Source organism: Taurulus bubalis (genome assembly GCF_910589615.1).
Source record: "Taurulus bubalis genome assembly, chromosome: 20".
Taxonomy (NCBI): domain Eukaryota; kingdom Metazoa; phylum Chordata; class Actinopteri; order Perciformes; family Cottidae; genus Taurulus; species Taurulus bubalis.
In genome coordinates, this window is record NC_136608.1 from 9,850,476 (window position 1) to 9,877,150 (window position 26,675).

Here is a 26,675-nt window from a genome sequence, read left to right on the forward strand (position 1 = left end):
ATTATATATTTAAGTATAACATTAACAAATTTACTTAAATGTGTTTAATCAGCCTATTAAAAAATATATATACTGTATATATGTATAATTCATATATATTATATATACAATATATACATATAATATATATACATTATATATGCATAGATATTGTACATATTTATATAAATTATACATATATATACAGTATAAATATGAATTGAAGTAGTTGAGAAGAGATGACATACATTACATGTTAACTAATTTACTTTAAAATATGTGTTCAATCAGCCTATTAAACCAAATGTCCTGTACATCAAATGTCAACCAAGATTCTGATGCCTGGATATACAAATTGAAATAATGGAAAATCAAATGCTGCCTTTTAGTTGTTTTTTGACACTGAGGCTAAATAATAGAGGGAATTATGTTCAGGTGACACACTTATTATTATTATATTATTATTTATTGTTATTATATCATGCACTTTTCATGTGTGTGCACATTAACCACTAACAACACAGAGATGACGGATTAAAAAAACCTTTTTATTAGAACAATACAGCAGATATAAAGGTCTATTGCAGTCACACACTCATCCCATCACAACGGAACGTGTGCTTCAACAGACAATTTTCGCTCACCAAGAGAAATAAATTAATAAACTAGATCAAATAAAAACTGAAAATGAGGAACAGAAAAGAAACACTGAGAAATTGTGTTCAAATTCCTGCTCAGAAAAAGCTGCCATCAAATAGAAACGTTTAAACCTCAATTTCGACGTAGTTTATGATACGCTCAGAATTGTGGCGTTTAGTTTAGTTTCCATTGTGCTGGAGCCAGATTTTGGTATTGCCCGAAAACACGTTTTTAAAAAGGTTCCCCTAAATCGCCAGGTCTCCCAATACGAGGCGCTCATGTGTCCTCGAGGTCGCGACCGGTGTCAGGGCCTGAGAGGAGGCTTGTTCGTTGACGCGTTTAGGTTTTGCTCTGACCTCACATGACCGCTGGCCGAACGACGAGAAACAAGCGATAAATAGTAGAAAAGAAAAAAAAGAGAAAACAAAGCTTGCGATAATAATACCAAAAACAGCAGTTGATGAATTAAAATGCAATCCAATCAAAAAGAAAAACATGTTTTCCAAAGATGGAGGACTACAATGAACTGCATCTCTACTGTAATTAAATTGCAGTTTAGCAAAATAAAGAAAATCATAAATATGACTCTGGGGCCTTGTTATAAAAAAAATGATTTTCTTTGCTTGATATGTTTGAACAAATCAGCTCAGGGCATGTCTTAGAAAAGAATCAACTTATATTGGTGACATGAAATCTGCTTTATCTTGAGACACATCAGACAATGTACAATAAGAAGATGGCTACATATCAAGAGGACTCCTTTATACATCATAGTTTTGACTTTAGATTTGGTTTTAAGCACAAACGTTTTATTCATGAGGCCCGATTTGAGATCTGCAGGTTAAACACCAAAGTGGAAAACGCAGTCGTCCCCGTTTATATTTCGAGGTTTTTAGGTCAGAAAAGTGACTCTTAAGTCGTCACGTCCAAAACACCAGCAACTTCTCAAGTTGCCGTTTGTGAAATAAGAAGTTGTGCTGTATATTTCCCCCACCTGTTCTTACATACAGACTAAAAGACAATTACACGAGGCTTCCCACCAGCTGCAGCCATTTTGTGTTTTCCTCTCCATTGCACCTCAAAGCTCGAGCAGGTGATGCAACACCTTGCTAACGTGTTTATTTTTATTTTATTTTGTTATCATACGATAACATTTTTTCTCATATATATTTCATACAAATCTATAACCCAAAATGTAGGAATCTTATTTACATGGAAAACATTTTTTATTTTTTTTTTACTTTTAAAAGTGACTATTAACCCCTTTGCCCACCCTAGTTCCCGACATGTCACCCTGCAACCTTCACAACCGTGGAATAAATCCACTCAATTTATCTTTATCATATTCTAATGCTCTTAAGTGTGATTTAGAAAACAGCATCAGCAAAAACACCTCAAAAAGACACAATTATGCTTCCTTTTCAAGTCAAACCATTAAACTCTTCAATGTCAGAATTCACCACAGAAGAAAAAGTAGCACTATTGAAGGGAGGCGTTGAATAACTTCCCGCCCTCACAGACAAAACACAGATATTTCCTGCAGTCTCAAAAACTGGTTTATAAAACACATCTTGGGAGAAGCAACAAGACAGAAGAGGTGGAGACCGACAGACAGAGAGAAAGAGAACAAAACCCCTCATGTCAGTCAAGTTTTAACGGCGCCCCTCGGGACGCCATCTTGTGTTATCACCACACGGACACCACACGGCGCGTGCGAGTGTCTTAGGTTGTGTGTATGTGTGTGGGTCTAATTCTGTGCATGTTATCTGAACCAGTGTCTCCCCGTAAAGTGTGTGTGAGTGAACGATGGAGGCAGTTGGTGTGCGTTAGAGAGTGCCGTCCTCGGCGCAGCCGCCTCCGGCTTTGTGGCGAAACTCCTGCAGGTTTGAGACGCCGTGGAAATGAACAAAAGCTCCTGCGACCACCAAGATGTGGAACAGCTGGTGGGAGTGGAACTAAGAAAGAGACAGAGGGAGGCAAATATTAAAGATAACGATCTAGAAATAGACTTCTCTCTTATTGTCTCTTTTTTATTCTTTTAGTCTTACAGAGACAAGAGAGACTGTTTCATAACCAGCTAACATTTCAAACAAATAGAGGACGCCTTCAACTGTGTGTGTGTGTGTGTGTGTGTGTGTGTGTGTGTGTGTGTGTGTGTGTGTCTGTGTCTGTTTGTCACTTACCCAGATGTCACACTTGCCAGGGAAGAACCTCTCTGGGATGCGGGCGGCGTACAGACAGGCTCCGGTGATGTAGAGCGTCGCCATGAGCAGCAGCCAGCCCATCTGACCCATGGTGGTGGCTTTGATCAGACCCTCGCTGATGACGAAGTGCAGGGAGGGAACCACGCCGCTCAGACCCAGACCCACAAACACCCCTAAACACAGAGAGTGTAAATAACCGGCATTAACAGATCTGGTAACACCCACTCACAGTATTCTCACGTCATGAACATGTTATAGCTCACAGTTGTCCATTTACTCAATAGATGTGTTTGTATCGTGTCTCTATCTCACTCTACCTGCTCTGACTCCTCTGTACTGCGGCGTGGCAAAGAAGTCACACTGGGAGACGGTGATGGCGGACAATCCCAGTATGCAAACCACTATCAAGTAGATGAAGCAGGGCTGAGGAGAGCAGTAGAACGAGTAATACAACCAGGGGACGAACGAGCCCATGATCAGGAAGGCGATCCCGCTGTAGTCCAACCTGCACGCAGGGAAGCAGAGAGGAGGATGGTTACAGACACTGGATTGTTTTTACTGGAGACACTTAGAGAGTGAAATCCGGGAGTTTACAGGAAGTGCATCTTACTTGGAGAAGACTCTGGAGACGCCCTCAGAGTGGCAGTAAACTGTGTGGAAGAGCCAGGAGAAGGAGAGGCAGAGGATGGCGCCCAGGAAAAACACACCGATCACCACCTTCTCCTGGACCGGAGCCACGAAAGACATGTTGGGCCTGAACATGTACATCAGACCCAGACAGAGGAAAAACAGACAGCCTACGGAGAAACAGGAAGTGGCACAGCGAGGATGTTAATCAAGGGAATTAACTACAAAGAGATATATATATATATATATATATATATATATATATATCTCTAAGTTAATCAGAATTGACTAATTCTAAATGCAGAGGTACAGACATATAACTTGTTTATTCAAACCAAACAGACCAAAACAGGAAATGTAGCATCAATAGTATTCACCTCACTCAAAGCACAAAGGCATGTAGGTGCAGTACCGCTGTGTAGCCACTAGGTGGAAGCAGGAACTCACATAGTTGTTCAAAATCCAACTGATTCCAACAGCGCAACAGTGCTAAACAATGCCCTGGAATTTGATGAAGGACTTTGTTTTCTCACAAACTGGCAGCGCTTACAAAAGCTAATAACCTTGGTTTTGGTGCTTGTTGTGTGGTATTGTACAAATGTTTGTTCTTATCTAACCTGTCAAGTGTAGATAAGTGAGGATTATCAAGAAAACTACCAAAACAACAACATTCGTCTGTTATTTGTTCTAGTGGCCTCATCCCTCTACTTGAAGAGACAACATTAAGATTTAAGGTTTTAAGTTGACTCTAATGGGTTAAATTAAGAGTATGTTGCTGCTTTTTAAGATCTGGGGTATAAGAGCATTAATGAGTGCGTGTGCTACCTAGCAGATGTGTCCAGATGTTTCCCGTCTCCGTGTGGATTCTGAAGATGCTCTTGAAGCAGGCGCGGAACGAAGGCATGGGTGGCCTGTGGCCGTGAAGCAGGAAGTCATTGTCCTTCAGCCAATCGGGGAGTACGTCGTGAGGTATGACGCGCCACCGGCCCTCCCACACCTGGTGGTTAATTAATAAGAGATTAAAGTTTAGGAAAACAACCTGAAGGCAGTGTGAATGTAAACGTTCATTTAAAAACCTGATCAAATTGTCCTTCATGGGAAGCAGCTGGTTGTTTACTGAATGTCCTTGAAATAGGATGTGTGTGTGTGTGTGTGTGTGTGTGTGTGTGTGTGTGTGTGTGTGTGTGTGTGTGTGTGTGTGTGTGTGTGTCGAGTGTGTGTAGTATAGGTGTCAAATGAACAGTATCAGGGTCAAGTGATGTTAATAAATAAACTGTAGTCCGACACTACAAACACCCTTAATATAGAGAGAGAGAGACTCCATTGACAGTTCCTCTTCAGTGATTAATTTCTAATTTACAACCTGCTGGTTGTAATTTCAGCAGACTCTCAGAGTGTGTGTGTGAGCATATTAGTACAAGCTAGTTTATTGAGTCCACATTCCAGCAGTACCATCTTACAGACAGATGCCTTTTAGTTAATTTTCATTTAATAATAACAATGAAACATAGTCAGTAAAAACGACATAAACTGGCTCCTCAGATTGTACAATCCACCAAACCATAATCATTTGTTGTTACCGCTACACTCTCAAACTACTGTGTCAAACAGTAGTGACTCGTAAACTTGTTTCTGCAGTGTATTTTGGATATTGTCCAGTTTGGCTCGTACCCAGACTCACCGAAGAGATCAAGCTGAGCTTAAAAAAAAGGTAAATGGAAACCTTACAGCATATGCAGTCTGCTCCGGACACAAACTCTGTTTTAATGGTTTTATTGGTTTCTTTTACTGTGTGGTTTAGTGAGTGTTTTTTAAAACGCCTTTAAAAACCAACATCGCTCTCGGGAAGATAGTCAAATTTAGTGGACGGTGGAATTAAAGGTGTGGTGCTGCAAAACGTCTGTAGCGATAAGTTAAGGATATGACTTTATCATTTCAACATGACTTAATATACATTAAGTAAGAGTGGTGTGTGTGTGTGTGTGTGTGTGTGTGTGTGTGTGTGTGTGTGTGTGTGTGTGTGTGTGTATTACCTTGTGCACAAACTCCTCCATCCTCTCCATGGCATGGTGAGCTTGCAGCAGCGGAGTCATTCCCATGAAACCTTCGTCGCTGCTCTTCTCTTCCTCTTCCTCCTTCTCTTCTCCTTCGCTTCCTCGGTCATCCCTTTCATGTTTTCTTCTCTCCTCGTCGCACTCCGTGACCCTCTGACAGGAAGAGAAAGGGACACCTTGTTAGGACCGAGTGATTTCAGAGGACATTTTCTCTTTTCAGCTTTTATTATTATTCAAGTGTTACTGGACAAATTAAGTTAAACGTGACCGGAACATCAAGGTCCCACATTTAATTTGAACCTGCTGCAAACATATGTCATCCATTTAAGAAATGTGTGTGACTTTATCGATTCAGCAAATTCAAGTCAACATGAGAAGAGAACTTCTTTTCAGGTGCATCGTTGATAACCTGCAGCTGAACAGAACATATCAAACATCTTCCAACGCTTTACAGGTTAAAATAATTACAGAGACAATATAAAAAATGTTTAAAGCGGCGATTCCTTTCTGACTTGTGTCCCCTTAAAACGGATCAACGTCTACTGGCGGTAAGTTTATTATGCGTTAACCTACGAGTGACTTTCCCCTCAGAATGTTTAGTAAAAAAAGAGAAATATTAAAATGTAAAAAGCAGCAGAAGGCAGTGTGCAGACTGAGAACTGAATTAACGCTAATAACAACACTGATTAGAGTAAATTGCGGTTTTCTCTGGAACTGTATGCGCTGTAATGAAATCTGATTACTAGAATTAGAACAAGCGAAAGTTAAAACACACCATACACACACACACACACACACACACCAAAAGGCTAATTTTTGATTGAACAGATGTCGACACAGTCGGTCCAATCTTCCATTTAAAAACAGAAGATTAGACAGACACTGTGAATTCAAGCTAACACAATAGCTGTCACAGCTGGGGGCATAATTAATATGGTGCTTTGTGAAAAACACAGTCATCCATCATAACTGACAGACAAACAGTCACACACACACAAAAAAAAAAAGGCAGTGATGACACGTGTGTGTGTGTGTGTGTAAAAAAAAAAAAAAAAAATCGAAAATGTGGCACACAAAAGGAGGCATTGTGTGAACACAAAATGTATATTTCTTAAACACCAACACAGACGCACAGTCCTCACCGCACACGGACCCCGTTCAGCTGAAAGGAAGCGATTAGAAAAGACGTTTTCCTGTCCGTTTTTATACTCAAACAAAAGAACATAACAGACAAGAGTGAGGGAATTAGAAAAAAGAGAAGAGTGAGGCAGAGAAGGATAAGAGAACAAGAGCAGAACGAGAGACGTCCTGTTGTATATATAATGCATGACTAACCCACTTTAAAAGACCCACCAGCAGACTCAAACTGCACAGCCCTGCTCGTGCGAGTGTGTTGACATTTACATGTCTCACATATTCAACAACACTTTCAGCCTCCTGAAGTCAGACTGTGTCAGACTGACGTCTGCCTGTGTGTGAGTGTGTCGTCTGCGCTTAATCATGCATGAGGAGGAATCTCAGTCTGCAGATACATATAGTGAGACAGAGACAGAGACACACACCTGAAGGCGAGCAACTGTAAAACCACGGCCTCTGAGATAGAGGTGACACCTGCCATTGATTTGTGTGTGCGTGAGGGTACGCGTCAGTGGTTGAGTATACTATGTGAGCAGAGGGTATCTGGGTGACTGCCAAGTAGTCACGTGTGCGCTGCAGTCTTTGTGTGTGTGTATCAGTAATAATAGCCTTCAGTGTGTGTCCATGCATGCATGTGATATTGGTGCAAGCTTAAATCCAGATGCTGCAAGTCTCGCTGTGGATTGTGAGGTTATTCTTGAAGGGTGTGAATACCTGTGTGTTGGGGGACATTAGGGCGTCCTCTAGGTGCACACAGGACGCCGTTACCACACACACACACACACACACACACACACACACACACACACACACACACACACACACACCGTTCCCACCGCGATTTCACAGCGTACATTCGGGGAAGAAGGACGACGACTACTGAAACAGTAAATGCTCTCAGGACAGAGTGCCGTAGAGGACAGGGATACACACTCACACAGCGAGGGAGAAAGAGGATATGATGGATGGGAAGCATTTCGCCTACAAACCTGTAATATTAAGTGATTTATGATCGGCCACCTTCTCAATGGAAACCAGTGTTTTACTGGTCCTGTACAGTCACCTTGGCGGGGCAGATCTACCGGCCAAGACGTCCTTTTCTGTGCACTGCTCATTGTTTACAGTCTGATTAGCAACTTGAGATACGAGACTGGAGTTGAGCGATGTCGTGTAAAACCAGATATGTTCACAAGAAGACAATTTACACTCATTTTTAACCCAATACAAATCTTCAAAGGACTACATGATGCACACGTGATACATACACATGGTGTATTGATGGGTTTAGCTGTAAAGAGGAAGCTGTAGCTGTTTGCAGTTATTCAGTGAAAAATGATACTGACAAATTTCCAGCTGCCAGCTTTAGAAATGAAGAAGAAACTGATTTTCTCCCACAAAACATCTGTTCAGCTGCACTAAACTTAATTTAGTACGTGAAAGCTGAAGAGTTGAGGTTAAGCAGCAGGCGATGCTGAATTAACTGTAATCAGATCTAATAACAACTGGAGTGAAGCTACAGACAGGAGGGCTGTGGGAGTGAAGGAGGCTACGGTTCTTGGAAGTGTGGCGATCCGTAACACATTTAGACGCACAAATACAGTACGTCTGCCACACGCGATTCAACCAGCTGCCCGGCCTTCAACAAGTTATCAAGGCCGGAGTCAGGGAGTCAGATTTCGTGTATGTGGTCAAGGATATGATCCCATCCCTCAGGGAAGTTTCCATTCCCTGCCCTGAGAGATCACTATGTAACTGCTCGTCGTGTCTGACTGTAAACAGCCAGGCTCGCTGCTCGTCTCACACACAGTCACATGTGTTGCGCAATCATTATCTCAGTTGTTGTCATGCTTTTCCAGTTTTCTAGGCAGACATTTTTCTGGGAAAAGCCAGAAGGGCTCTTTAAGAATACGGACATTCATCGAAACAGATGAGACAACATATTGTACCTGCTGGAGGACAAGCTAGTTTATTATCAAAGTAAACATGTGGCTATAAGTGGACTTTGGAGGATTCCAAATATTACAAACCTAATATTGTTCACATCTGCTTTAGGCTTGTAAACATGTAAACACTCAACTCTAGCATTGACTACTACTAGTCAATGCTGCTACTAGGAGAAGTGTGTTTGCAGTACAAAGTCAATAATAACAAAGACAGCACAGAGACTTTTCAAATAAGCATGCGCTAAGCAGCTAGTCGTGGTCGAAATACAGACACAAGAACAAGAGAGGGCCGAGGAATCCTCTCGAGACGCGAGTCCGCTTAAGATTAAATGAGGCAATTTTTCTTAAAAGCCACTAAAGACCAATCTGTCCCTCTGTCTCACACACCTACTTAAAAAACATAAATCCAGCTCCCCTCAGACTAATTTGTATTTGTGTGTGTGTGTGTGTGTGTGTGTGTGTGTGTGTGTGTGTGTGTGTGTGTGTGTGTGTGTGTGTCAGTAATAATAGCCTTGAGTGTGTGTCCATGCATGCGTGTGATATTGGTGCAAGCTTAAATCCAGATGCTGCAAGTCTCGCTGTGGATTGTGAGGTTATTCTTGAAGGGTGTGAATACCTCCGTGTGTGTTTTCTAAATAGTTATGGTGAGCTCTACAGTCAGTTAGTGGAAGATAAGTTCATGGAATCGAGGGAGGGGAGATGTCTCCAATCTTCTAAAGAAAAGATGAAACTTTATAATCGACGTAAACAAAGTCACATGCTGGCAGTTTGCTGGAGGGAGGGATCCAGGAAACAGCAACAAGAATACAGCTGAAACAGAGCGGACCAATGATCTGAACTAATAACGGCCCAAACGGGGAAGAGCTCACCCTTGTACACAGTGACCCCTGCACGGCGCAGACGGAGAGATTCAACATGTGACTCACACAACGCTCTCGGGATCGAAAGTATTTGGAAAAAAGTTTAAAAAAAAAAGTCAGAAACAGACAGTATGTTCTAAAACATGTGCCCGACTCTTAAAGACAAACTGTTCTCTCTGTTCACGCCCTCACGGTCATGGGCAAGAACAATCTGCATTAGCATGGTAACAGACTTTTAACTCTTCACAGTCGAAGGGTTTAAAATGGATATTAGTTTTTTTTTAAAGCCACTTCAATGGAAGTAAAACTGGGGCAAGGTATCACCTGCAGTGCCGGGTTAATTTAAAATCCCATGCAACGTGTGATCTTAATTGTTTTCGAAGGAAGTTACTTCAAAAAGACAGAACCCTTATAACACCTATTATTGAATTCCTTTATTCCATTGATAGGCAGAGATAAATTGAAAAATTAAAGCTTTTATCTTATATATTTTACTCAATAAATTAACATTTTGAGAAATATACTTATTCGCTTTCTTGCCAAAAGTTAAAGGAAAAGATTGATACCACTTTCACGTCTGTGTGATAATTACATGATATATGCGCCCTCAGCCCTTTTCAGTTCATTTCTCCTTTTCGCTGTCGCAGCATTAAAAGATGTTTCGCCCGACAACGTCCGAGGGTTTAATGCACTTTGATAACAGGATTGCCAGAATGACCTTGATGAACGGTACAACAATAGGAATTGAAACACGATGTCTGATCCGCCTCGGGCTGAATGTTAATGCATGAAAGCAACAAAGACGCAGAGAGGATGTCGAGAGGACTCAAACGGTCCAAAATCTCAAGCATTGTTTGCCTGTATTTGTTCACCGTTTATTGGAATTTCCCTTGTTTTGTTGCTGGTGATATATGTGTGTGTACAGTGTGTGTTAAGCTTCTTTCACTGTTTGAGGTGCGTGTTTACAGAGAAGCATCTGTGTGTGTGTGTGTGTGTGTGTGTGTGTGTGTGTGTGTGTGTGTGTGTGTGTGTGTGTGACGGCAGACTACTCATTCCTATAGAAAGAACAGGATTACATTATGACTTTATTTAGTTCTTTGGCTATTTTTAGAACTCAGCAGGAGCTTTTCTCCTCTCCTTCATTAGTCGTACGAACACAAACTTTCAATTAAAACCGACTCACCGACAGCTCACGGCATCTAAAATTCTTCCAAGTCTTAATAATCTAAATTGAATTAAGCAATTTGTAAAAGACAGTCAATTGAACTTTAATAACACGGAGAGTTTGGCACTTATAAATCACCAATGAAGATATAAACTGACAACTATAGTATTTTAGTGTTTCTTTTAGAGGCATCAATACAATACGTTTCAAGTGTAATGGTCCGTTTGAAACATGTCTGCGATCAAACATGTGGTACTAAAGTAATGGGCTGAGATGGTTGGCAGCTAAACAGCTATTGTTTCAAACTGTAGGGCGGGAACAGGAAGGCACCAGAATCTCACAAGGACAACAAGTTCAAAAAGGTCTGGAAATCAGGAAACGTGGTTTGACTTGGTAAACATTATTTATTTATTAATTTTTACGCATAAAAAAAATTTAAAAAAAATCATCGCTGTAGCTTTTCCAGATTGGATGAGACGCTCCACTGTTTCTTATTTTTGCAAACAGTGAGTGTGATACCAACCCCGAAGATATACCGCTCGTTAATATTTCACACATTTTTAGACACACACTGGCATCTACCCAAAATGCTGAAAGAGTCCCAGAGCAGCCTGCGGGGTGTAAAGACCGCCTGCCCTCGTTGATCGGGGCAAAGGGGCCCTACGGCCTCTCAGGTATCAGTGTTGTGTTACAGCAGGTAAAAAGAACGCACGCGAGCAGACACAATACACACACTATTGTGTTTCAGCTCAACGGCTGTATACTGATGCTTTTCACACTGAACAGCAGACCAGCAGCTTTGTCTGCGCACACGCGCACGCGCACACGCACACACACACACACAAACACAAACACAAACACAAACACAAACACACGATGCCTCTGAGGGAGAGTGTCTGGCACATTTGTTTGATCAGTGCGATAGGTCGCCTTCATGGGATGCTAAATAGGGTTGGGTACCGAGAACCGGTGCCAATATGGCACCGGTTCCAACACATCCGGTACCTACCGGACCGAAAAGCAACGCAGATTTCGGTGCTTTCTTCCGGTGCCTGAGCCGATTTAAATACTTTTTTTTTTTACACTACTCTGTAATGTTGCACGGTATATAGATACTAAAAAGGTAGCGCGGTACCTGCATGTTAAAAACGATAAGATGTTGATGTATCGATACTATTAAAATAGCGCGGATCAGAGCGCACTCCTCCACTCTCTGTTGTTTGCCTGCATGCAGAGCGGGGCTCGAGGGGGCGGGGCTTCCAGCGCTCACACACCACACATAGCGCGCGCACACAGAGATCGCTGCAGACACGAACACGAGCTTTTGAACGTCCGTCCTCGGCTTTCTGGAACAAATCTCTACAGTTGATATTAATGATGACGTGTAGGCCAGTAAAGCAGCAGTTTGTAGAATCCAACAGTTTCTGAGTTCTGTTGCACACGGTCCCATCAGGCCACCTGATGCTTGTGTCTGTTCTTTTTTATATATATATATATATATATATATATATATATATATTTTGTTTATAGTTATAAGTTAAAAGGTTTGAAGCTGCAGTTTGAAGACAAGTGTTTTGTATGTATTTATTTATATTTATAGTACACTTTAAAAGGTTAATATATTGTTCAATTTGAAGAAAGAAAATTGCCTTGGCAATAAAAAAGTATCGGTTTAGGCACCGGTATCGGAAAAAACCCAAACGATACCCATCCCTAATGCTAATCACACAGATATTTTGGTAATGTGTTTGTTTGCTTTCCTTCCAGGAAGACGTCAAGTGTTTAGACACAACAGGCATATTTTTATGGGCTGTGAATCTTGGACAAATTCAATATCCACATCACTTTAGACTTTGAGTGGAACTAAAACCAAACATCAGGCGGCGCTGAGCCAACCCGATCATAATGCTGTTAATTACTGGAGCACAGGAAGACTCCTCGTCGTGGAGAGGTTGTTGGAGGTTGAGAAGCCTGGGACACAAGCTCAAAATGAGCAGACTGAGCAAAATCAATTTCCAATAAGAAACATAATTACATATTCTCCTTCAGTAACTATTTCTGACGGGCCCCTGAGCAAGGCGAGAAACACCCCACTGCACTGGTCATGGTGCCGCCGATAGTTGTATTTAAGGTTTGTGTTTGTTTTTAACTCTGATCTGCACAAATGTGCTCTTTTTACTGGATGTACGTTCGTATAAATCAAGTTCACAAGTTTTCATGCCTGTTTTCACCAAGGTCTCACATGTTGTCCAAAAACCTCCCTGAACTAACTTTAAATCCAAATCGGTTCTGAACTTTAAATTGCTCCTTTTCAAAATGAGGTTAACTCTCGACTTCAATCTACGTTTTGATCTATGGAAACATTCTTGTGTGTGTGGCTTTGCAAATATCCAAATAAGTAAAAGCAAACTCTTGCATTCTTGCAACATCTTGATTCAGATTTTATTTTGGTTAAGAATATATAGTTTATGTTTGTGCTTCTGTTATTATAATGAAACAGCATCTGTTGTGAAATAATAAACTTCCCAGCTAACAGCACCTACCTAATTAGTTATGTGAGTATGTGTGTTTTGGTAAAATAGTTTTCCTGTGTGACCAGTTGATCCATACTGCACCCGATGGCCCTGACCAACCAGATGACATTGTGCGCGTGCGTCTGTGTGCGTCTGTGTGTGTGTGTGTGTGATACTGACCCCATTGTGTGAGTTGGACTCTGTAGTGTTGAGGTGGCTGGTTGGAGAATCTGAGGTGGGCGTGTCTGCTTTGTCCCGGGGGCTCATGGGATCTGTAGGCGTGCCATCTGTCGTCTGTTCGATGAGGTTTGAGGTTCTGTGTCGCAGCACGAAGGCCGGGCCCTCGGCCCCACTCGTCTCACCTCCGTCCAGCTTGAAACGCTGGACCGGCCTCCACGGAGAGAAGATTGAATGGACGGTGACGATGAAATCCAGAGGGGACCGAACTTGAAGTCTTTGGCTCTTTTAGGACTTTATGGCAGAAAAAAAAAAAGAAAGATAAATTAAATCTCCATGGTTTTGTTAATCCCTCAAATTTGAAATTACAATGTGTAGCAGTATCCCGAACGATGAAAAATAGAAGCCCATAATACAACCAATAAATGTCGAACACCGCTTTAAACCTGAGAATTAAGACGCAGTGAAATTATGCATTATCTTATATTTAGATACAGTAGTCTTTTATTTGGCCCTGAATGCCCAGACATAAAATAGGAAAGTGGAGGCATAATCTAGCAGTTAAAAGATCACAAGTTCAATCCCCTTAAAAGATCCTGCAGATATACTACGGCTACTACGGCTACCACTACTACTTCACTCAGAGCAGGTCTGCAGTAGAGAGAAAGAGGATGTTGGTTGTTGCTTTATCTGTCAATTCAAAAAGTTACCCGTGTTATCAAGGCCTTTAAATACTGGAGCTGCTAATACCGGCGGCCAATTAGGTGTTGCTGCCAATTTGCTGTCATAGCGAGTTGCTTAGTAACGAGGTGTCAAGGACAGGAACAAGCGATTCACACAGGAAGTAGACGTGCTCCCTTACTACCCCTCTTTTCTCCATCGTTATCAACCCACTTCACAGTTTGTCTTCTGCGTCACAGAAACATCTCACAATATCGCTTCATTATCGCCCGACAAACAGTTTTGAAAAACAAGGTTGGAAATTTCCACCAAAATCAAACCAACACTAAATCCAATGATTGCTGTCTCGATTTGAACATCATCATAATTTTGAGGTCATACTCAATTATTATAACAGCAGGGAGCACAACTGATGAAGTGTTGCATAAATATTTTGTTTTTTTAAAGTCCTATCCATCACCGGTTAGATGTGCTACTCTGATAAATGAGGAATAGATGAAATGGTTGCAACACTGCAACTACACAGCTACTTTAAGTAGTCATAAAGGTGTGCCGGTGTTACTTCTATACATGTGAGGACTTTAACCATAACCTAAACTGGAAGATGCACATTCTGCACACAGAAACGCCTACTAAAAAGTCCTGTTTTTTTAAAGGTGTGTTTTTTCTATCCTTGTGAAGACATTTGGCCTTCATAAGGATAAATAAACTTGTAAACCTGACCTAACTCCATTAATACGTGTTTGTACTGCAGCTCGTTTCCAAACACTCACGAGCACGACCGAAGCTTTAATGTACCGTAAATGATGAAGAACTGCAGTTGCACATTTATATCAGCATGTCTTATCTGCTGAGATCTGTTTTTCTCCGACACAAACACACACAGCGCTCCAAAGGAGCAGAGTCCATGTGAGCCAGCCCCCGAGCACCAGACCACTTCATTTAAACCATCCCTCTGTGCCACAAACATACATTAGGGGATTATACTCACACTCAAGGGGAAGGACAAAACAAAAAGGCATGTACATACACACCTATGAATGTACTTGTACTAGACACGACTGTTTAAGACATGGTTTGTAAAAGGCTGATCTCAGCATGTCGGGAGCAAAAGAGCTGGAGTGGATCTTAAGTCAAGGACGAGGTAACGAGCTCATACAATAAACTGAACTACACATAAAGCACATCGCTTTCATAAAACCAAATATAAATCACATTTCAGATGAAAACACAAGTGACCTCAAGTGATTTCTATTGCACCTCTTCTGCCGTTCTGATCATATTAAAATCAAAAAGTTAAGAGTTGAAGGCAACAGACAGTTGGCTTCTTCACACGCTACTCCGCACCTGACTGTTTCCGAGTATGCACAAAGAATTTTTAAATAGCTTTGTTCTTACGCCCAGATCATAGTTTGACACCAGCATCAAATCCGTTCTCAAAAAAGCACCATTTTTGGATGTGCAAAAGGATGGCTTAGAGTGAGTGGGAGGCCAAAACAGAGAGGACTCAGTGTGTTTCCATATCTAGTCACCTGACATGGCATTGACTTTGCACAACAACGTATATAAATAATACACCTACAAATATGGTAGTAGGACATTGTGTAAGAGTCACAGTAATATTATCCCTACAACTACTCTATTGATTGTGTAGGGTTGTTTGAATGCTCTTTATAGAGTAAAATGAGCGAGACATCATTGGGAAGCTGACATTATTCTGACGTTGAGGACAGTTGTAATTTACTCGCTTTAGTCGCTTTACACTATGAAGTATAACTGTTCACATATTATGCTTATTGCTGTGTTCATCTATTAGAATTAGTAAAAAGAAAAGTAAGAGTAAGACACATTTCTGTTGGATTCTGTTCACCTGCAGTCAACACTTACAGACACTACAACAATGGGAGCTGGTTGTTGTTTTACATAGAATAGGTGTGTGTTGTAAGTGAGTGCATATACATGAGGATTTTACAGAAAATGATAATTATTCTAGAGAAGAAATGGCAAACCACAGCTTGGTGGTTGTGAAAGAACATTTTCATGCACACAAAAAAGAAGAGAAGGCTAAAGAGGCAAAACTACACAACAGAAACTCATTAAAAGAGCAATAGGAAAAGGGCAAAAAGTTTAATAACCCAATGACATCGACAGACAGACAGAACCACTATGCGCTGTGAGGATGAAGAAGCAGACTTTTTGAGCTGAACAGAGATAACTGGCCTGTGGGCGAGATCCTTAATCGAAATCAAACACTTTACACTCAGACTGTCGAATCAATCTCTTCCCTTTTCCTCCCTCCTCTTTGTCCCCAATCGACTATTTTTGAAAATTACATTGACACTCTTTTTGAGTAACTGCACCATGATTTTCTGTCATGATGAAAAGTGAGATTTCATGCCGGGTCCCTATTAACTAGGGAATAAGAGGAATAACGTACTTTTGATGTTTTTTTGGGTGTTATTTTTTTTCAGTTGTAGTCGATTCTCACGATAACAGTCTTGTGGTCTGATTGCCACACAAGAACAAACAGCTCTCCCGATAATTGAACTAGCTGAGAAACTTTGTTCTGTGCGGGTCTGATAAGAGTCTGGAAGCAGTGGAAGAAGAAAAAAAACATTAAACAGACTTGTGTCGACAACCACACTCTGTATCCCTCCCCACACACACACACACACACAAGTTTCCTACACTTTCCTATCATCGGGTCACTACCTTATTATGGATGTTTACCATTTCTTACTTTGAGAAAGTTCACAAATTGAGGCAAAGACCTCATCACCTGATCATTCAAGTTTAAACAAAAGCCTTTTGCCTTCACCCGGGTTTGTGTTCCTGTTTCCTCCCATGTAAGATTCCTACTCAGCATACAACATGATGCACCCCTTTAAAAAAAACGTATTTACTTTTTGTGGATACAGAAAACTACAAGAGAAACATAAATGGCCATAAATACAAAACATGCAAAATTACACCCATCTTTGCAGAATGTTTTATTCTTAATTACAGTTGTTCGTCTTGACCCATCACGCAGTAAAAAGGTAGGTTGAGTATCCGTGTTTGAACTCTGTCAGTCTCATTTTTCAAAACATACTATATTTAAATCTCTCCATCTATTAATATTTGTGCTTGATAATCATATCAAAGTCAATCCATAGCTGGCCTTAACACATCCACCCCTTTAACTAACTCAAGAGACTGTTTTTACAGAAGCCAGAAACCACCTCAGACGCCGCCCTGATGGAGGCAAGATAGCCAAAAACATTCAGTGAGGTAATTACCGCAAAGTGTGCTGGAAAGGAATTGTTCCGTGTCCTTCCAACAATAGCTGCTTGATTGCCAGTACTCCTCTACAGTCATTATTTAGAAGTAGGAGTCAAAAAAACAAAACACGCACATGCGCATGCACATGCGCACGCGGGCGCGCGTTGGCAGTGCCTTCCAGAACCAACAGAGCAGAGCAGACTGACCCCATATTGAGATAAAAAGGACTCAACATGATGTCAACATTAGATACCAGAGAAAAGAAAAAGGGATTCACATCTCCCGCACCAAATGGGGCTTACCAGCGTCTGAGCCAACCCCAAATGTTGAATTTTTCAGTTCAGAGAGAACTAAATGACAAGATGCTAAATGACTCAGATGTTTCGTGCGGTGTCGCTGTACAATCACAATTTTCTTGGCTCATAAAAGCCTCATGGATGTCGTGCATACACCCTTGTTTTTGTTCCCTATTTAAGTCGCTGTATGAGGTTCAATTATTTTTTCATACTCAAACCAATCAGGCAGACAGCTTTACCATCTGGCCGCGAGTGACGTTTTAACCCCGGGAAACCTCTACTGATATTGAGGAGCACTTCCCTTTCTAGAAGAATGAAACTGACCTGTAGCCATCATTTTTCAACTATTCCCCAAATAAATAACAAAGACAAGGAAATCAAGGCAGTCTGCTGTCGGCAATGTAGAAAATGTCTTTCACTGCACTCACCAAGTTCCTCTTTTAATTTTCAATATTTTATTCTCTCGACGTCATGAACAAGTCAAGATGATTTGACCCACCGGTCAATACCAGCAACACTCCCTGTGAGTGAGTGAGTGAGTGAGTTGCATGCTGTGAATTGTCAATTTTCAAAACCGCAGCCCCAATTTTGTCATGACAAAGGAAAATGTTGATCTTCGAATACTGAATACTTCAATTATTTGAGGCGTTGATCAATCAACGATCGCTCTCACCACAAGGACACTCGGCTGTCCAAGTTACCGTTATCAGCAGTTTCATATTGTGTCGTGATGTTTATCAATTAACTATTTGCCTTACAAAGTTGAGAGTGGAGTCAACCTTCTCATCTACCTCTCGGTGAGTGAACAAGCATATCTCATTGTATAAACCAGTCAACAATGTCAGATCTGAGCTGGTATAAATGGCAAAGATGCATAATTACACAGACCCTCTTCATTATCTGACAATCACCTTGTGACCTTTTACCGAGCAACACCAATGAGTTTAGATTTTGATGGTACACTTCACTACATAACTAACGATCAATTTCATTTTCACGTCATTTTAAAAATGCACTTTCAGATGAATGGTCACTAGAGCACGCTCACAAGGTAATTTATTACACGTGCACTATTCTACAGAGAAATGAGCATGTGCTGCAGCATCCCCTCATACTTCACTCCAAAGCAGTGTTGGAGTCAGTCATTGTCACTGTAGATCCGTGAAGAAGGGGCTCCAAAAATCAATCCTGGCGACGACTGTCAGAAAAACCCAACAGGAACTTGGATGAAAAGACAAAAAGAGAAAACAAGAACAACTGAAAACCGAAAAGAAATGTCAATGAGAATTGATTTGTTGTCTTGTTTTTTTTCTTCTTCCTCCTCAAGGGAAAAAGTGAGTGGTGAAGCCGGGTAGTTGTAAAGTAGAAGTGGAATGGAAAATAAAGAATTACCTATTTTCTGGTTTGTGTACAGCGGACTAGGGACCCACAAAAGGACCCGTCTGGCATGGCTGTCAATGTTTGTGCTAAACTAAATGTGTGAATGTAAGTGGCTGTCAAGCAACATCCCTTAGTTTTCCCATACAATGTGTGTTCACTCCCTGAGTCACACAGGCAGATATGGTCTGTCACCTGCTATGTCATTACTTTCTATCTGACACACACACACACACACACACACACACACACACACACACACACACACACACACACACACACACACACACACACACACACACACACACACACACACACACACACACACACAGTCAAACCAGAAAACGAGTATCCAACCATTAGATAGAGATAGAGAGAGAGAGAGAGAGAACACACAAACTTTGGATGAAACATACCAGGAAGGATAATAATATTTAGAAAAATATCTACGATGGAATAAAGTCTGTTTGTATTTCTAACGATAGATGGGTTATGTAGTTTATCTTTGCTTAAAGAATGAGGTGATTCCATCTAAAAACACTAACCCTACTTCCTTAGGCATGACAATGAGCTTTTCCATGACATCCCACCTGGTTTTTCAGGTTAGACGGATACCCGCAGCAGTCTACGGGAATATGTAAAAACAGGATATAAAAGCCTTTCCGTTTGAAAGGCAAAACAGGTTGACGCTGATCTGTATCTTTTCTTTACCCATCACACTTCTTTTTGCTCGCTAGGGTTTCACATCCTGATAGTCAGCCAACACACCAGCTCGGTTTCTGGGACATCGGACATGTAATGAAGCCGCATCGACTGTACATTAGTTACACAGAGGCTTAGACTTTAGACCGGGAGGGTATCTTTTTTCGTTGTTAACGTCGGTCCAAAAGCCACAAACATATTATACAAGATATCAATTTCTCGTGGCAACACATTTCGCACATTGCCCTTTAATAATAAACACTGTGACGTTGGACATGGCTGCTAACCTGTCATGACTGTCTCTGCTTTCCCTATCTGCTAATATCAGTACTGGTCAAACATAAAGATGGACCTTAAAAAGTCAGGGTGTGTGTGTGTGTGTGTGTGTGTGTGTGTGTGTGTGTGTGTGTGTGTGTGTCGGGGAATTTTAATACATGGTAGTGTTTCTTGTTAAATTGTCAATATCTTAAGTCCCTGATCTTGCTTACTACAGTAGGATAAAAGGGAGTATTGATTCCAATTACTTTTTTTCTCCTTTCTTTGTGCCAGTGGCTTTCTTCCGACAAAGCAAGTACACCAGTTTGTCGTCAGCCTCGAACCTTTCTTGCAGAAAGTATTAGTAATTCGTTAAATGTATTAATAAATGCTCAATATCTAAATGTATCCTGAACTGAAAAACAAGACTGTTAAATTGTGACTGTTTTTGTTCACTAAAGCATCCTGCTATTTATTAGCCATTTTGCAGGGTTGGAAATCACATTTTATTTCCAAAAAATTGGGTGAGTCACTCTAGAGACCAACGCTTTATTTGCTGGTGCAGTTCACTTACAGTGCTTACAGTGCGTGTGTTCCTATAGACGGGGGATTGGTGGTGAATAGGCCTCCCTTTGTATTTGGGGCGGCTTTACAATGATTTAAACCTGCTGTTGGAGACCACGTGCCTGCTTTTACTGTTCACTAGGACAATCTAATCACACTGAGACATGCACTTTAACATTACCACACATGCACCCACACCACCACAAAATAACTGAAAACACACCTTTAATTCTCTGTCTCCGTGCAGCTACAGCTGAAAGCTAGTCAGTGCAAATTATCACAAGTGTTTTCTTTAACCTTCCTGCAGCTTTACATGGGAGGGGCTTGCTTTAGAAGATTAATGATGGAGTCATCAGACTGTTTGCAGGCCACTTTAGCATGTCTTTTCAAAACGATATCGGATATCCTAGTTTTTTCATCCACATTAACAAACTAACAGTATTAGAAGAGTCATAATATCAAGAAAATCATCTTCCTGCATCTATATTTTATAACAATAATGCATCATATCTGGGTTGTCTGTTTAAGTGTGTGCCCTGGTTACTTCTCAGTCCTGGTACAACCGTGAGTGAGTTACTGATGCTGCTGCCAGCAGTCTTATGATGGAGAGATACACAAAGAGAACCAGTGTGAAGTGAACCACACACATACACACCATTGTTCTCTCATTCAGAGTAAACACAACAGGCAGCCACATAGCGTGGATACATGCTTGACAGATATTATGGACGGGGAGATATTTCACCATAAGAAGACAGATCCCATTAATATTCTGTAAGTATGGTTCTTTAAAAGACTAAAACTACATGTAACCACAACAAGATTTTCTACATTCCTAATTTCATCAGAAGACAAAAGAAAACCATTAGAGATTACACACACAAAGAGCTCATGTTAGGTGACATTCAGGTGTCCTTCGTCAAGGGGGATGGGCCAATTCTAGTTAATGGTTTGGTATGATATGAAACAAACTCATGCAAGCACACAACCTGTGTAACACACACACACACACACACATTTTAAACAGTGCTCTGTCACACACGCTAACCAAACATCCACACAAACATACTTAACCCATTTTTTAAGCAGTGGCTCACTCAAAATAGTGGGTATTACTTAAATAAATATTCTTAAAAAACGTAAATGGCATCAATTGACAACGGCAGGAGTCAAAACATGTCCACCACCAAATAAAAAATTACCTGATTTGCCTCCAGTAGAGAGAGAGGTGCTCTCCCAATCACAGCTTTCTTTCCACACACATATACAATGCTATAGATCCTGATGCAAAAGCAGAAAGATCCATATAAAAAAAAATAAAAATCAATGCCTGTTAGGTTTACCAAGTTATCAACTCTCCACTACACAGCTTGGGTGGTAAGGGCTGAAAACATAATCGGAAATAAACAGTAGAGTGTGCTGATGTCTTTCTAAACCATCTGAACACAGACCACAACAAGGTCAGCGTGCTGCTGGCTCTGCTGGTGCACACGGTGCGACCATACACAGTGGTTTTTAAGCACTGGGTGGAAATCCAAAGTTGGGTCACATAAAGATAAAAATAGGTCTCATAAATGACCAGATGAAAAGGGAACTTAAAGCTACCGACTATATTTAAATACCAATGCCTCCTGTCTAAATAAAGGCTGAATAAAACCGAGAGGTCAAAATCATAGAATATTTTGCTCGCTAACTATGACTCAGCTTTAGGCCGAGGTCACCAAGCTAATTTTAATCAGATAACTGTCAAATTGCCAACATGTTTACACAAACTAATAGATACAAACCAACATGAATGCACAAAAGCTGTTAAAGCTAGCCCAGACATAAACATATCCCATCTGTTAATGCCCTTTATGCTCAGAAGTGTTTAGGGAATAAGAGGTTTACTGTCCGTATGGACACAATAATTAACTTGTGACAGGCTTATTTGCCTGTGTGTGTAGTTGTGCATGTACATTTTCACTTTGGCAACAACATAACAAACCATTTAAGAGAAAAGCACATTTTGTGATTTTTGTATACCACACACATAGACAGCCCTGTTTTGACTTGAGAGGGAAGGCAAGCAAGCTTAGACAGAGACAAGAAGAGTAATATAAAAGAAAGAGAGAGGCAGTAACTCTGTCTTATGATCAATCAATTTGCACTGACAGTTCTCTACTATTCTTAGAAGCTATGTTTAGCTGCTCTTCTGCCTGGCACACTGTCAAAGACTGACTTCATTATACAATAAATTCTCTAGAGAGTTGTACTTCCAGTAAAAACATGACGTATTTCTCAATATCCATGTCTAGCAGGGTGAGAGTCGGAGCACACATCAGCTCAAGCAATGGAAGCTCTGACTTCATTATTTGTATAATTGCCTATCAATATCTTCCAACAGGAAATTAGAGCACATTTCCTAATGAATCTGAAGGGGGTGAGACACTTCTCGGATAAACTCGATTTGGTACTGAGCTTTTGGCACAACTTTATTTTTCCATAGAACACAGTTGCTACATGAAAATGTGTAGCGTGGATCTGCTTTGCATCCCTGTGTAGTTTTTCTTCAATGCACAAGGAAGTACATGCACATGTGCAAATTGAAAGCAACAGCAGGGTTGGGTGATATTATATTTGTAGATCACAGTTAAGCAAGTTGCAGAAGAGCAAACGCACTGGGACATAATGACACTGTGAAACCCCAAAGGGTCAAACTGCACATGAAGCCATTGATTAAAAATGCAAAATGCGTTTCAGCACAAATACCAGTTAAGACGCCGCTCCATGAAATATCCATAGGCTAATCTCTAGGCAGGGGACGGCTGGGAGTGTTTTTGTACATATACCGTTTGAGTTCAAGACAAATAGGCTATCAGCTATACCCAGCCCATGAAATATGCATGAGATGACCTCATGCTTTGAGTCAGAGGAACACTGAAATGGGATGGGCACACATGCAATTACAAATAAATGTTAAGATGCAAAAAAAGAAGGGAGAATTAAACACTATTTACCAGTCAAGTAGATTTTGACTATAGCTGCCGAGTTTGGCAATATTAAAGAAAACATCATATTTATATGATAAAACAGTGAATATTAGCTGGTTATGTTAGCTTCTGTTCAACAAAAGACAACAATAAAACACGATGGTTTACTGTATGAAGTACGTGTTAAATCCACTGACAAGGGATTAAATTAATAACCATTTCCAGCACCAACTTGCAGTATGTTGTTCATAAAATAATAGTCTCACCCACTCACATATAAAAAAAATATGTTTAAGAAAATAGCATTAAATTCAGACAGAACAACCCATGCTCTAAACTCAGACACACACACAGACACAAAGTGACATTACAGAGGAGCCAAACCAGTGGCGAGCAGGCAAGACAAAGAAACCCCAAACTCCAGCCAGACGTGTCTTACTTTCAACGTGCGCACACACAAGAAAGCGGGTTTTTCACGTTTGGCCTGAAGCTGTCGCAAAAAAAATCATTTCACCTTACATTTTACCCGAAGCTGTGTTGTCAAAACGTGAAGCAGGAACGAGACCGCAAGCCTTATCGACAGGCTGCGACGATGGTTTGTTTACACCGAGCTAGCGAGCTAACAAAAAGCTGCCACCTCCCAAAAGAAGCCACATAACTATTGAACGGAGCTCGTGTTGATTTTGACAGCTTACTACGTCGACATGTCTGCCTTTAAATAACCCAAACGCCGCCTCCACGTGAGCGATAACGCCTCGCGGGGAGAGAAAGAGAGAGAGAGGGAGCGAAGCAGCGTTTTCTCGCTGGCTAGCAGATTACGCCTCTCTCTGTTGTTTTGACAGCCAGAATTAGCTGGATAGCAAAGCTGCTAGCTGGCAGGCTGCGTCCAGACAGCCACTGACGTTACGCTGGGAAAAGTCCGCGGTGAATTCAACAGTCTGAAACAAGGTGCAACAACAGGGATAACAACCAATGACGGACAACGTCGGCTGTGGTATTCACCTGGTCCTGGTGTGTGGAGACGAATGAGTCCTCTGGGTGACGTGACACAGTTGTCGGTAGGAGTTGTAGTCGCTGCTCCGCTCTTTAGTACTCTGAGCGGTGTCTGACTGTCGCTAGACCAAACTGGACTCGGCGACGTCGGAGGGAGGAAACCGCTGCGTCACGCGGCTCGCATGAGCGGCTGCCGTCCAATCAGATCACGCGATGATAAAAAAACGACCAATTAGCAGCGATCAGGAAGAGACGGCCCGAAATTGAGCATGCATTGTTGTAGTTTCTAACGATTTAGTCAAATAGTATGGCAGAGAAGTGTGTGGAATTAGTGGATATGGCAACATTTAACAAATATATGTGAGAGGTTATGAAATACGATGTGTGAATACAATACAAGGATGTTTTAGTTTTGTCTTTCTTTCTGTTATAAACTTTTTGGCAAGCAAATGCCATGTGGAGATTGAGCAACTTTCAATAATGTTGGGTCAGCCAACAACTGCCTATTATCTAATTCAGAGCTACCAACTCTCACGGTTTCGCCATGTGACACACGCTTTTGTATGTTTTCACACGCACTCACACCACACAACCAATTTCTCACGGCAAAAAAAAAATTCAGATTTTGGGCCGAGGCGCGTTCGTTCCTTTTCAAACTATTCACTGCATAGACATCCTATTTACCCCAAATCTTCTTACCAGTAGCAGCTCAAAACAATATAATTTACAGTTTTTTAATAAAGTAATAACATTCATATTGAGTTAATTGAATTAAGTTCAGACTATTGGTTCGGCCCTCCACAACGGTCCATGTGGCCCCTTGGGAAAATGAATTGCCCACCCCTGGACTAAGGTATATTAATGACATGTGGTTCCCAAGCGCTCTTTGGTGACGTGGTTGATTACGTTACTGTCATCTGTCCATCATCATATAAAGCCCGCCCTGACAATTTGATTGGTCCAAACAATTTTTGATTTTGGATCATTTCTCCCCAACGGAGCAGTGCCAGACCGAACTTCCAGACCTCAAATGTTGTGGGCAGGGCTAAGTTTGGCTGGTACCAGGCTACATCTTTAGCATACCACCCAAAAATCCACTAGAATGCATGAAATAACATCTACTTAAACTACAATGTCCTGGGGGTGGACCATCAGATATGTCTTTGCTTCACAGAATGTAACCAATGTTGTCCATCTCCAGTAGGCCGCCCCTATCAACGACTTTGGGCCCCTCAAACCACCAGAATGCAGGGTACAACATGGGGACAACGCCAAACTAATTCAAATTTCGTGATATTTGAGCCACCAACGTGTGTGGCTGCGTGCGCGGCAAAATTTTGGTCACCCCCGACAAAATCTCACTCCAAGGTTTTTTGAAAAGTTGGCAGCTCTGTCTCATACCACTTAGGAATTATAGGCGAAATATGTGTTTACTATACTGTATAGTCCATGTGATGAAGTCCTGACATGTTTTGTTAATATAAGACTTAAACTATTCATTGATTGTTAAAATTGTTGATGATTATAATAATAGTATTTTATTGTCATGTTCATAAGTAATTCTTGCAGACAGGTCATAATTCCTCACCACATGAGCAGCTACACACATAAAACATATTCAGGTGGTGTGACAGTTCAACCCCACTTACATATCTGAGATGGGAGTATGCAGAGTGTGATATAAATGGCCTCATACTGAGAATCACACCACCATTGGATCACCTGCTCTGCCTCTCTGCTCCCCAGGCATGGGGTGGTCATATCCATGAGTGTACTATGCATAAACACACACACACACACACACACACACACACACACACACACACACACACACACACACACACACACACAAACACACACACACACAAACCAACACCCTGCTGCATTGCAATAATGCTTAACTTTGATGGCATGATTGTGCAAATAGATGTATTGTGATGCCAGCTCTGGCAGGGTGTGTTGTTACACTCCCTGCCTCCCTACAGTTCGGTACAGTTTCATCGGTCTGGTTAAACAGGTTGGCAAACTCACCACTAAACATTTCAACAACTTTTTCAACATATATCTTTTTGTCTTGGGTGATAGTGGGCAACTGTGGCTCAGTGGTTAGCATGCCCGTCAGATGATCAGTGACTCAATCCCCAGTTCCCTTACTCCATGTTGATGTGTCCTTGAGCAAGACACTTAACCCCTAATTGCTCCCTGTTGCTGTGTCTACGGTGTATAGCGCAAAAATGTAAGTTGCTTTGGATAAAAGTGTCAGCTAAATGAAATGA

At 41.2% G+C, this 26,675-nt stretch overlaps 1 protein-coding gene across 1 annotated transcript; it reads right to left on the minus strand.

Annotated features, from left to right (window-relative positions):
* Positions 1 to 508: 508 nt before the first annotated feature.
* Positions 509 to 24,458, minus strand: adipor2 (adiponectin receptor 2). Its single transcript, XM_079236454.1, has 8 exons — positions 24,409 to 24,458; positions 13,302 to 13,592; positions 5,483 to 5,656; positions 4,275 to 4,446; positions 3,433 to 3,619; positions 3,140 to 3,327; positions 2,802 to 2,995; positions 509 to 2,573 (listed from the first exon to the last, which is right to left on the minus strand). The coding sequence occupies exons 2-8, from the start codon at positions 13,386 to 13,388 to the stop codon at positions 2,445 to 2,447; spliced, it is 1,131 nt and encodes a 376-aa protein (XP_079092580.1). The 5' UTR covers positions 13,389 to 13,592; positions 24,409 to 24,458; the 3' UTR covers positions 509 to 2,444.
* Between the last annotated feature and the right edge of the window lie 2,217 nt (positions 24,459 to 26,675).

What these genes read in the sequence shown, in the direction of transcription:
- adipor2 (XM_079236454.1), bottom strand. Translation starts at nt 13,388, where the DNA reads ATGAGCCCCCGGGACAAAGCAGACACGCCCACCTCAGATTCTCCAACC. An exon ending in CATCTGGACACATCTGCTAG is followed by an intron (nt 3,620 to 4,274) that starts GTAGCACACGCA and finishes GTTTCTCCGTAG; the next exon opens with GCTGTCTGTTTTTCCTCTGT. An exon ending in CTGGCAAGTGTGACATCTGG is followed by an intron (nt 2,574 to 2,801) that starts GTAAGTGACAAA and finishes TCTCTTTCTTAG; the next exon opens with TTCCACTCCCACCAGCTGTT.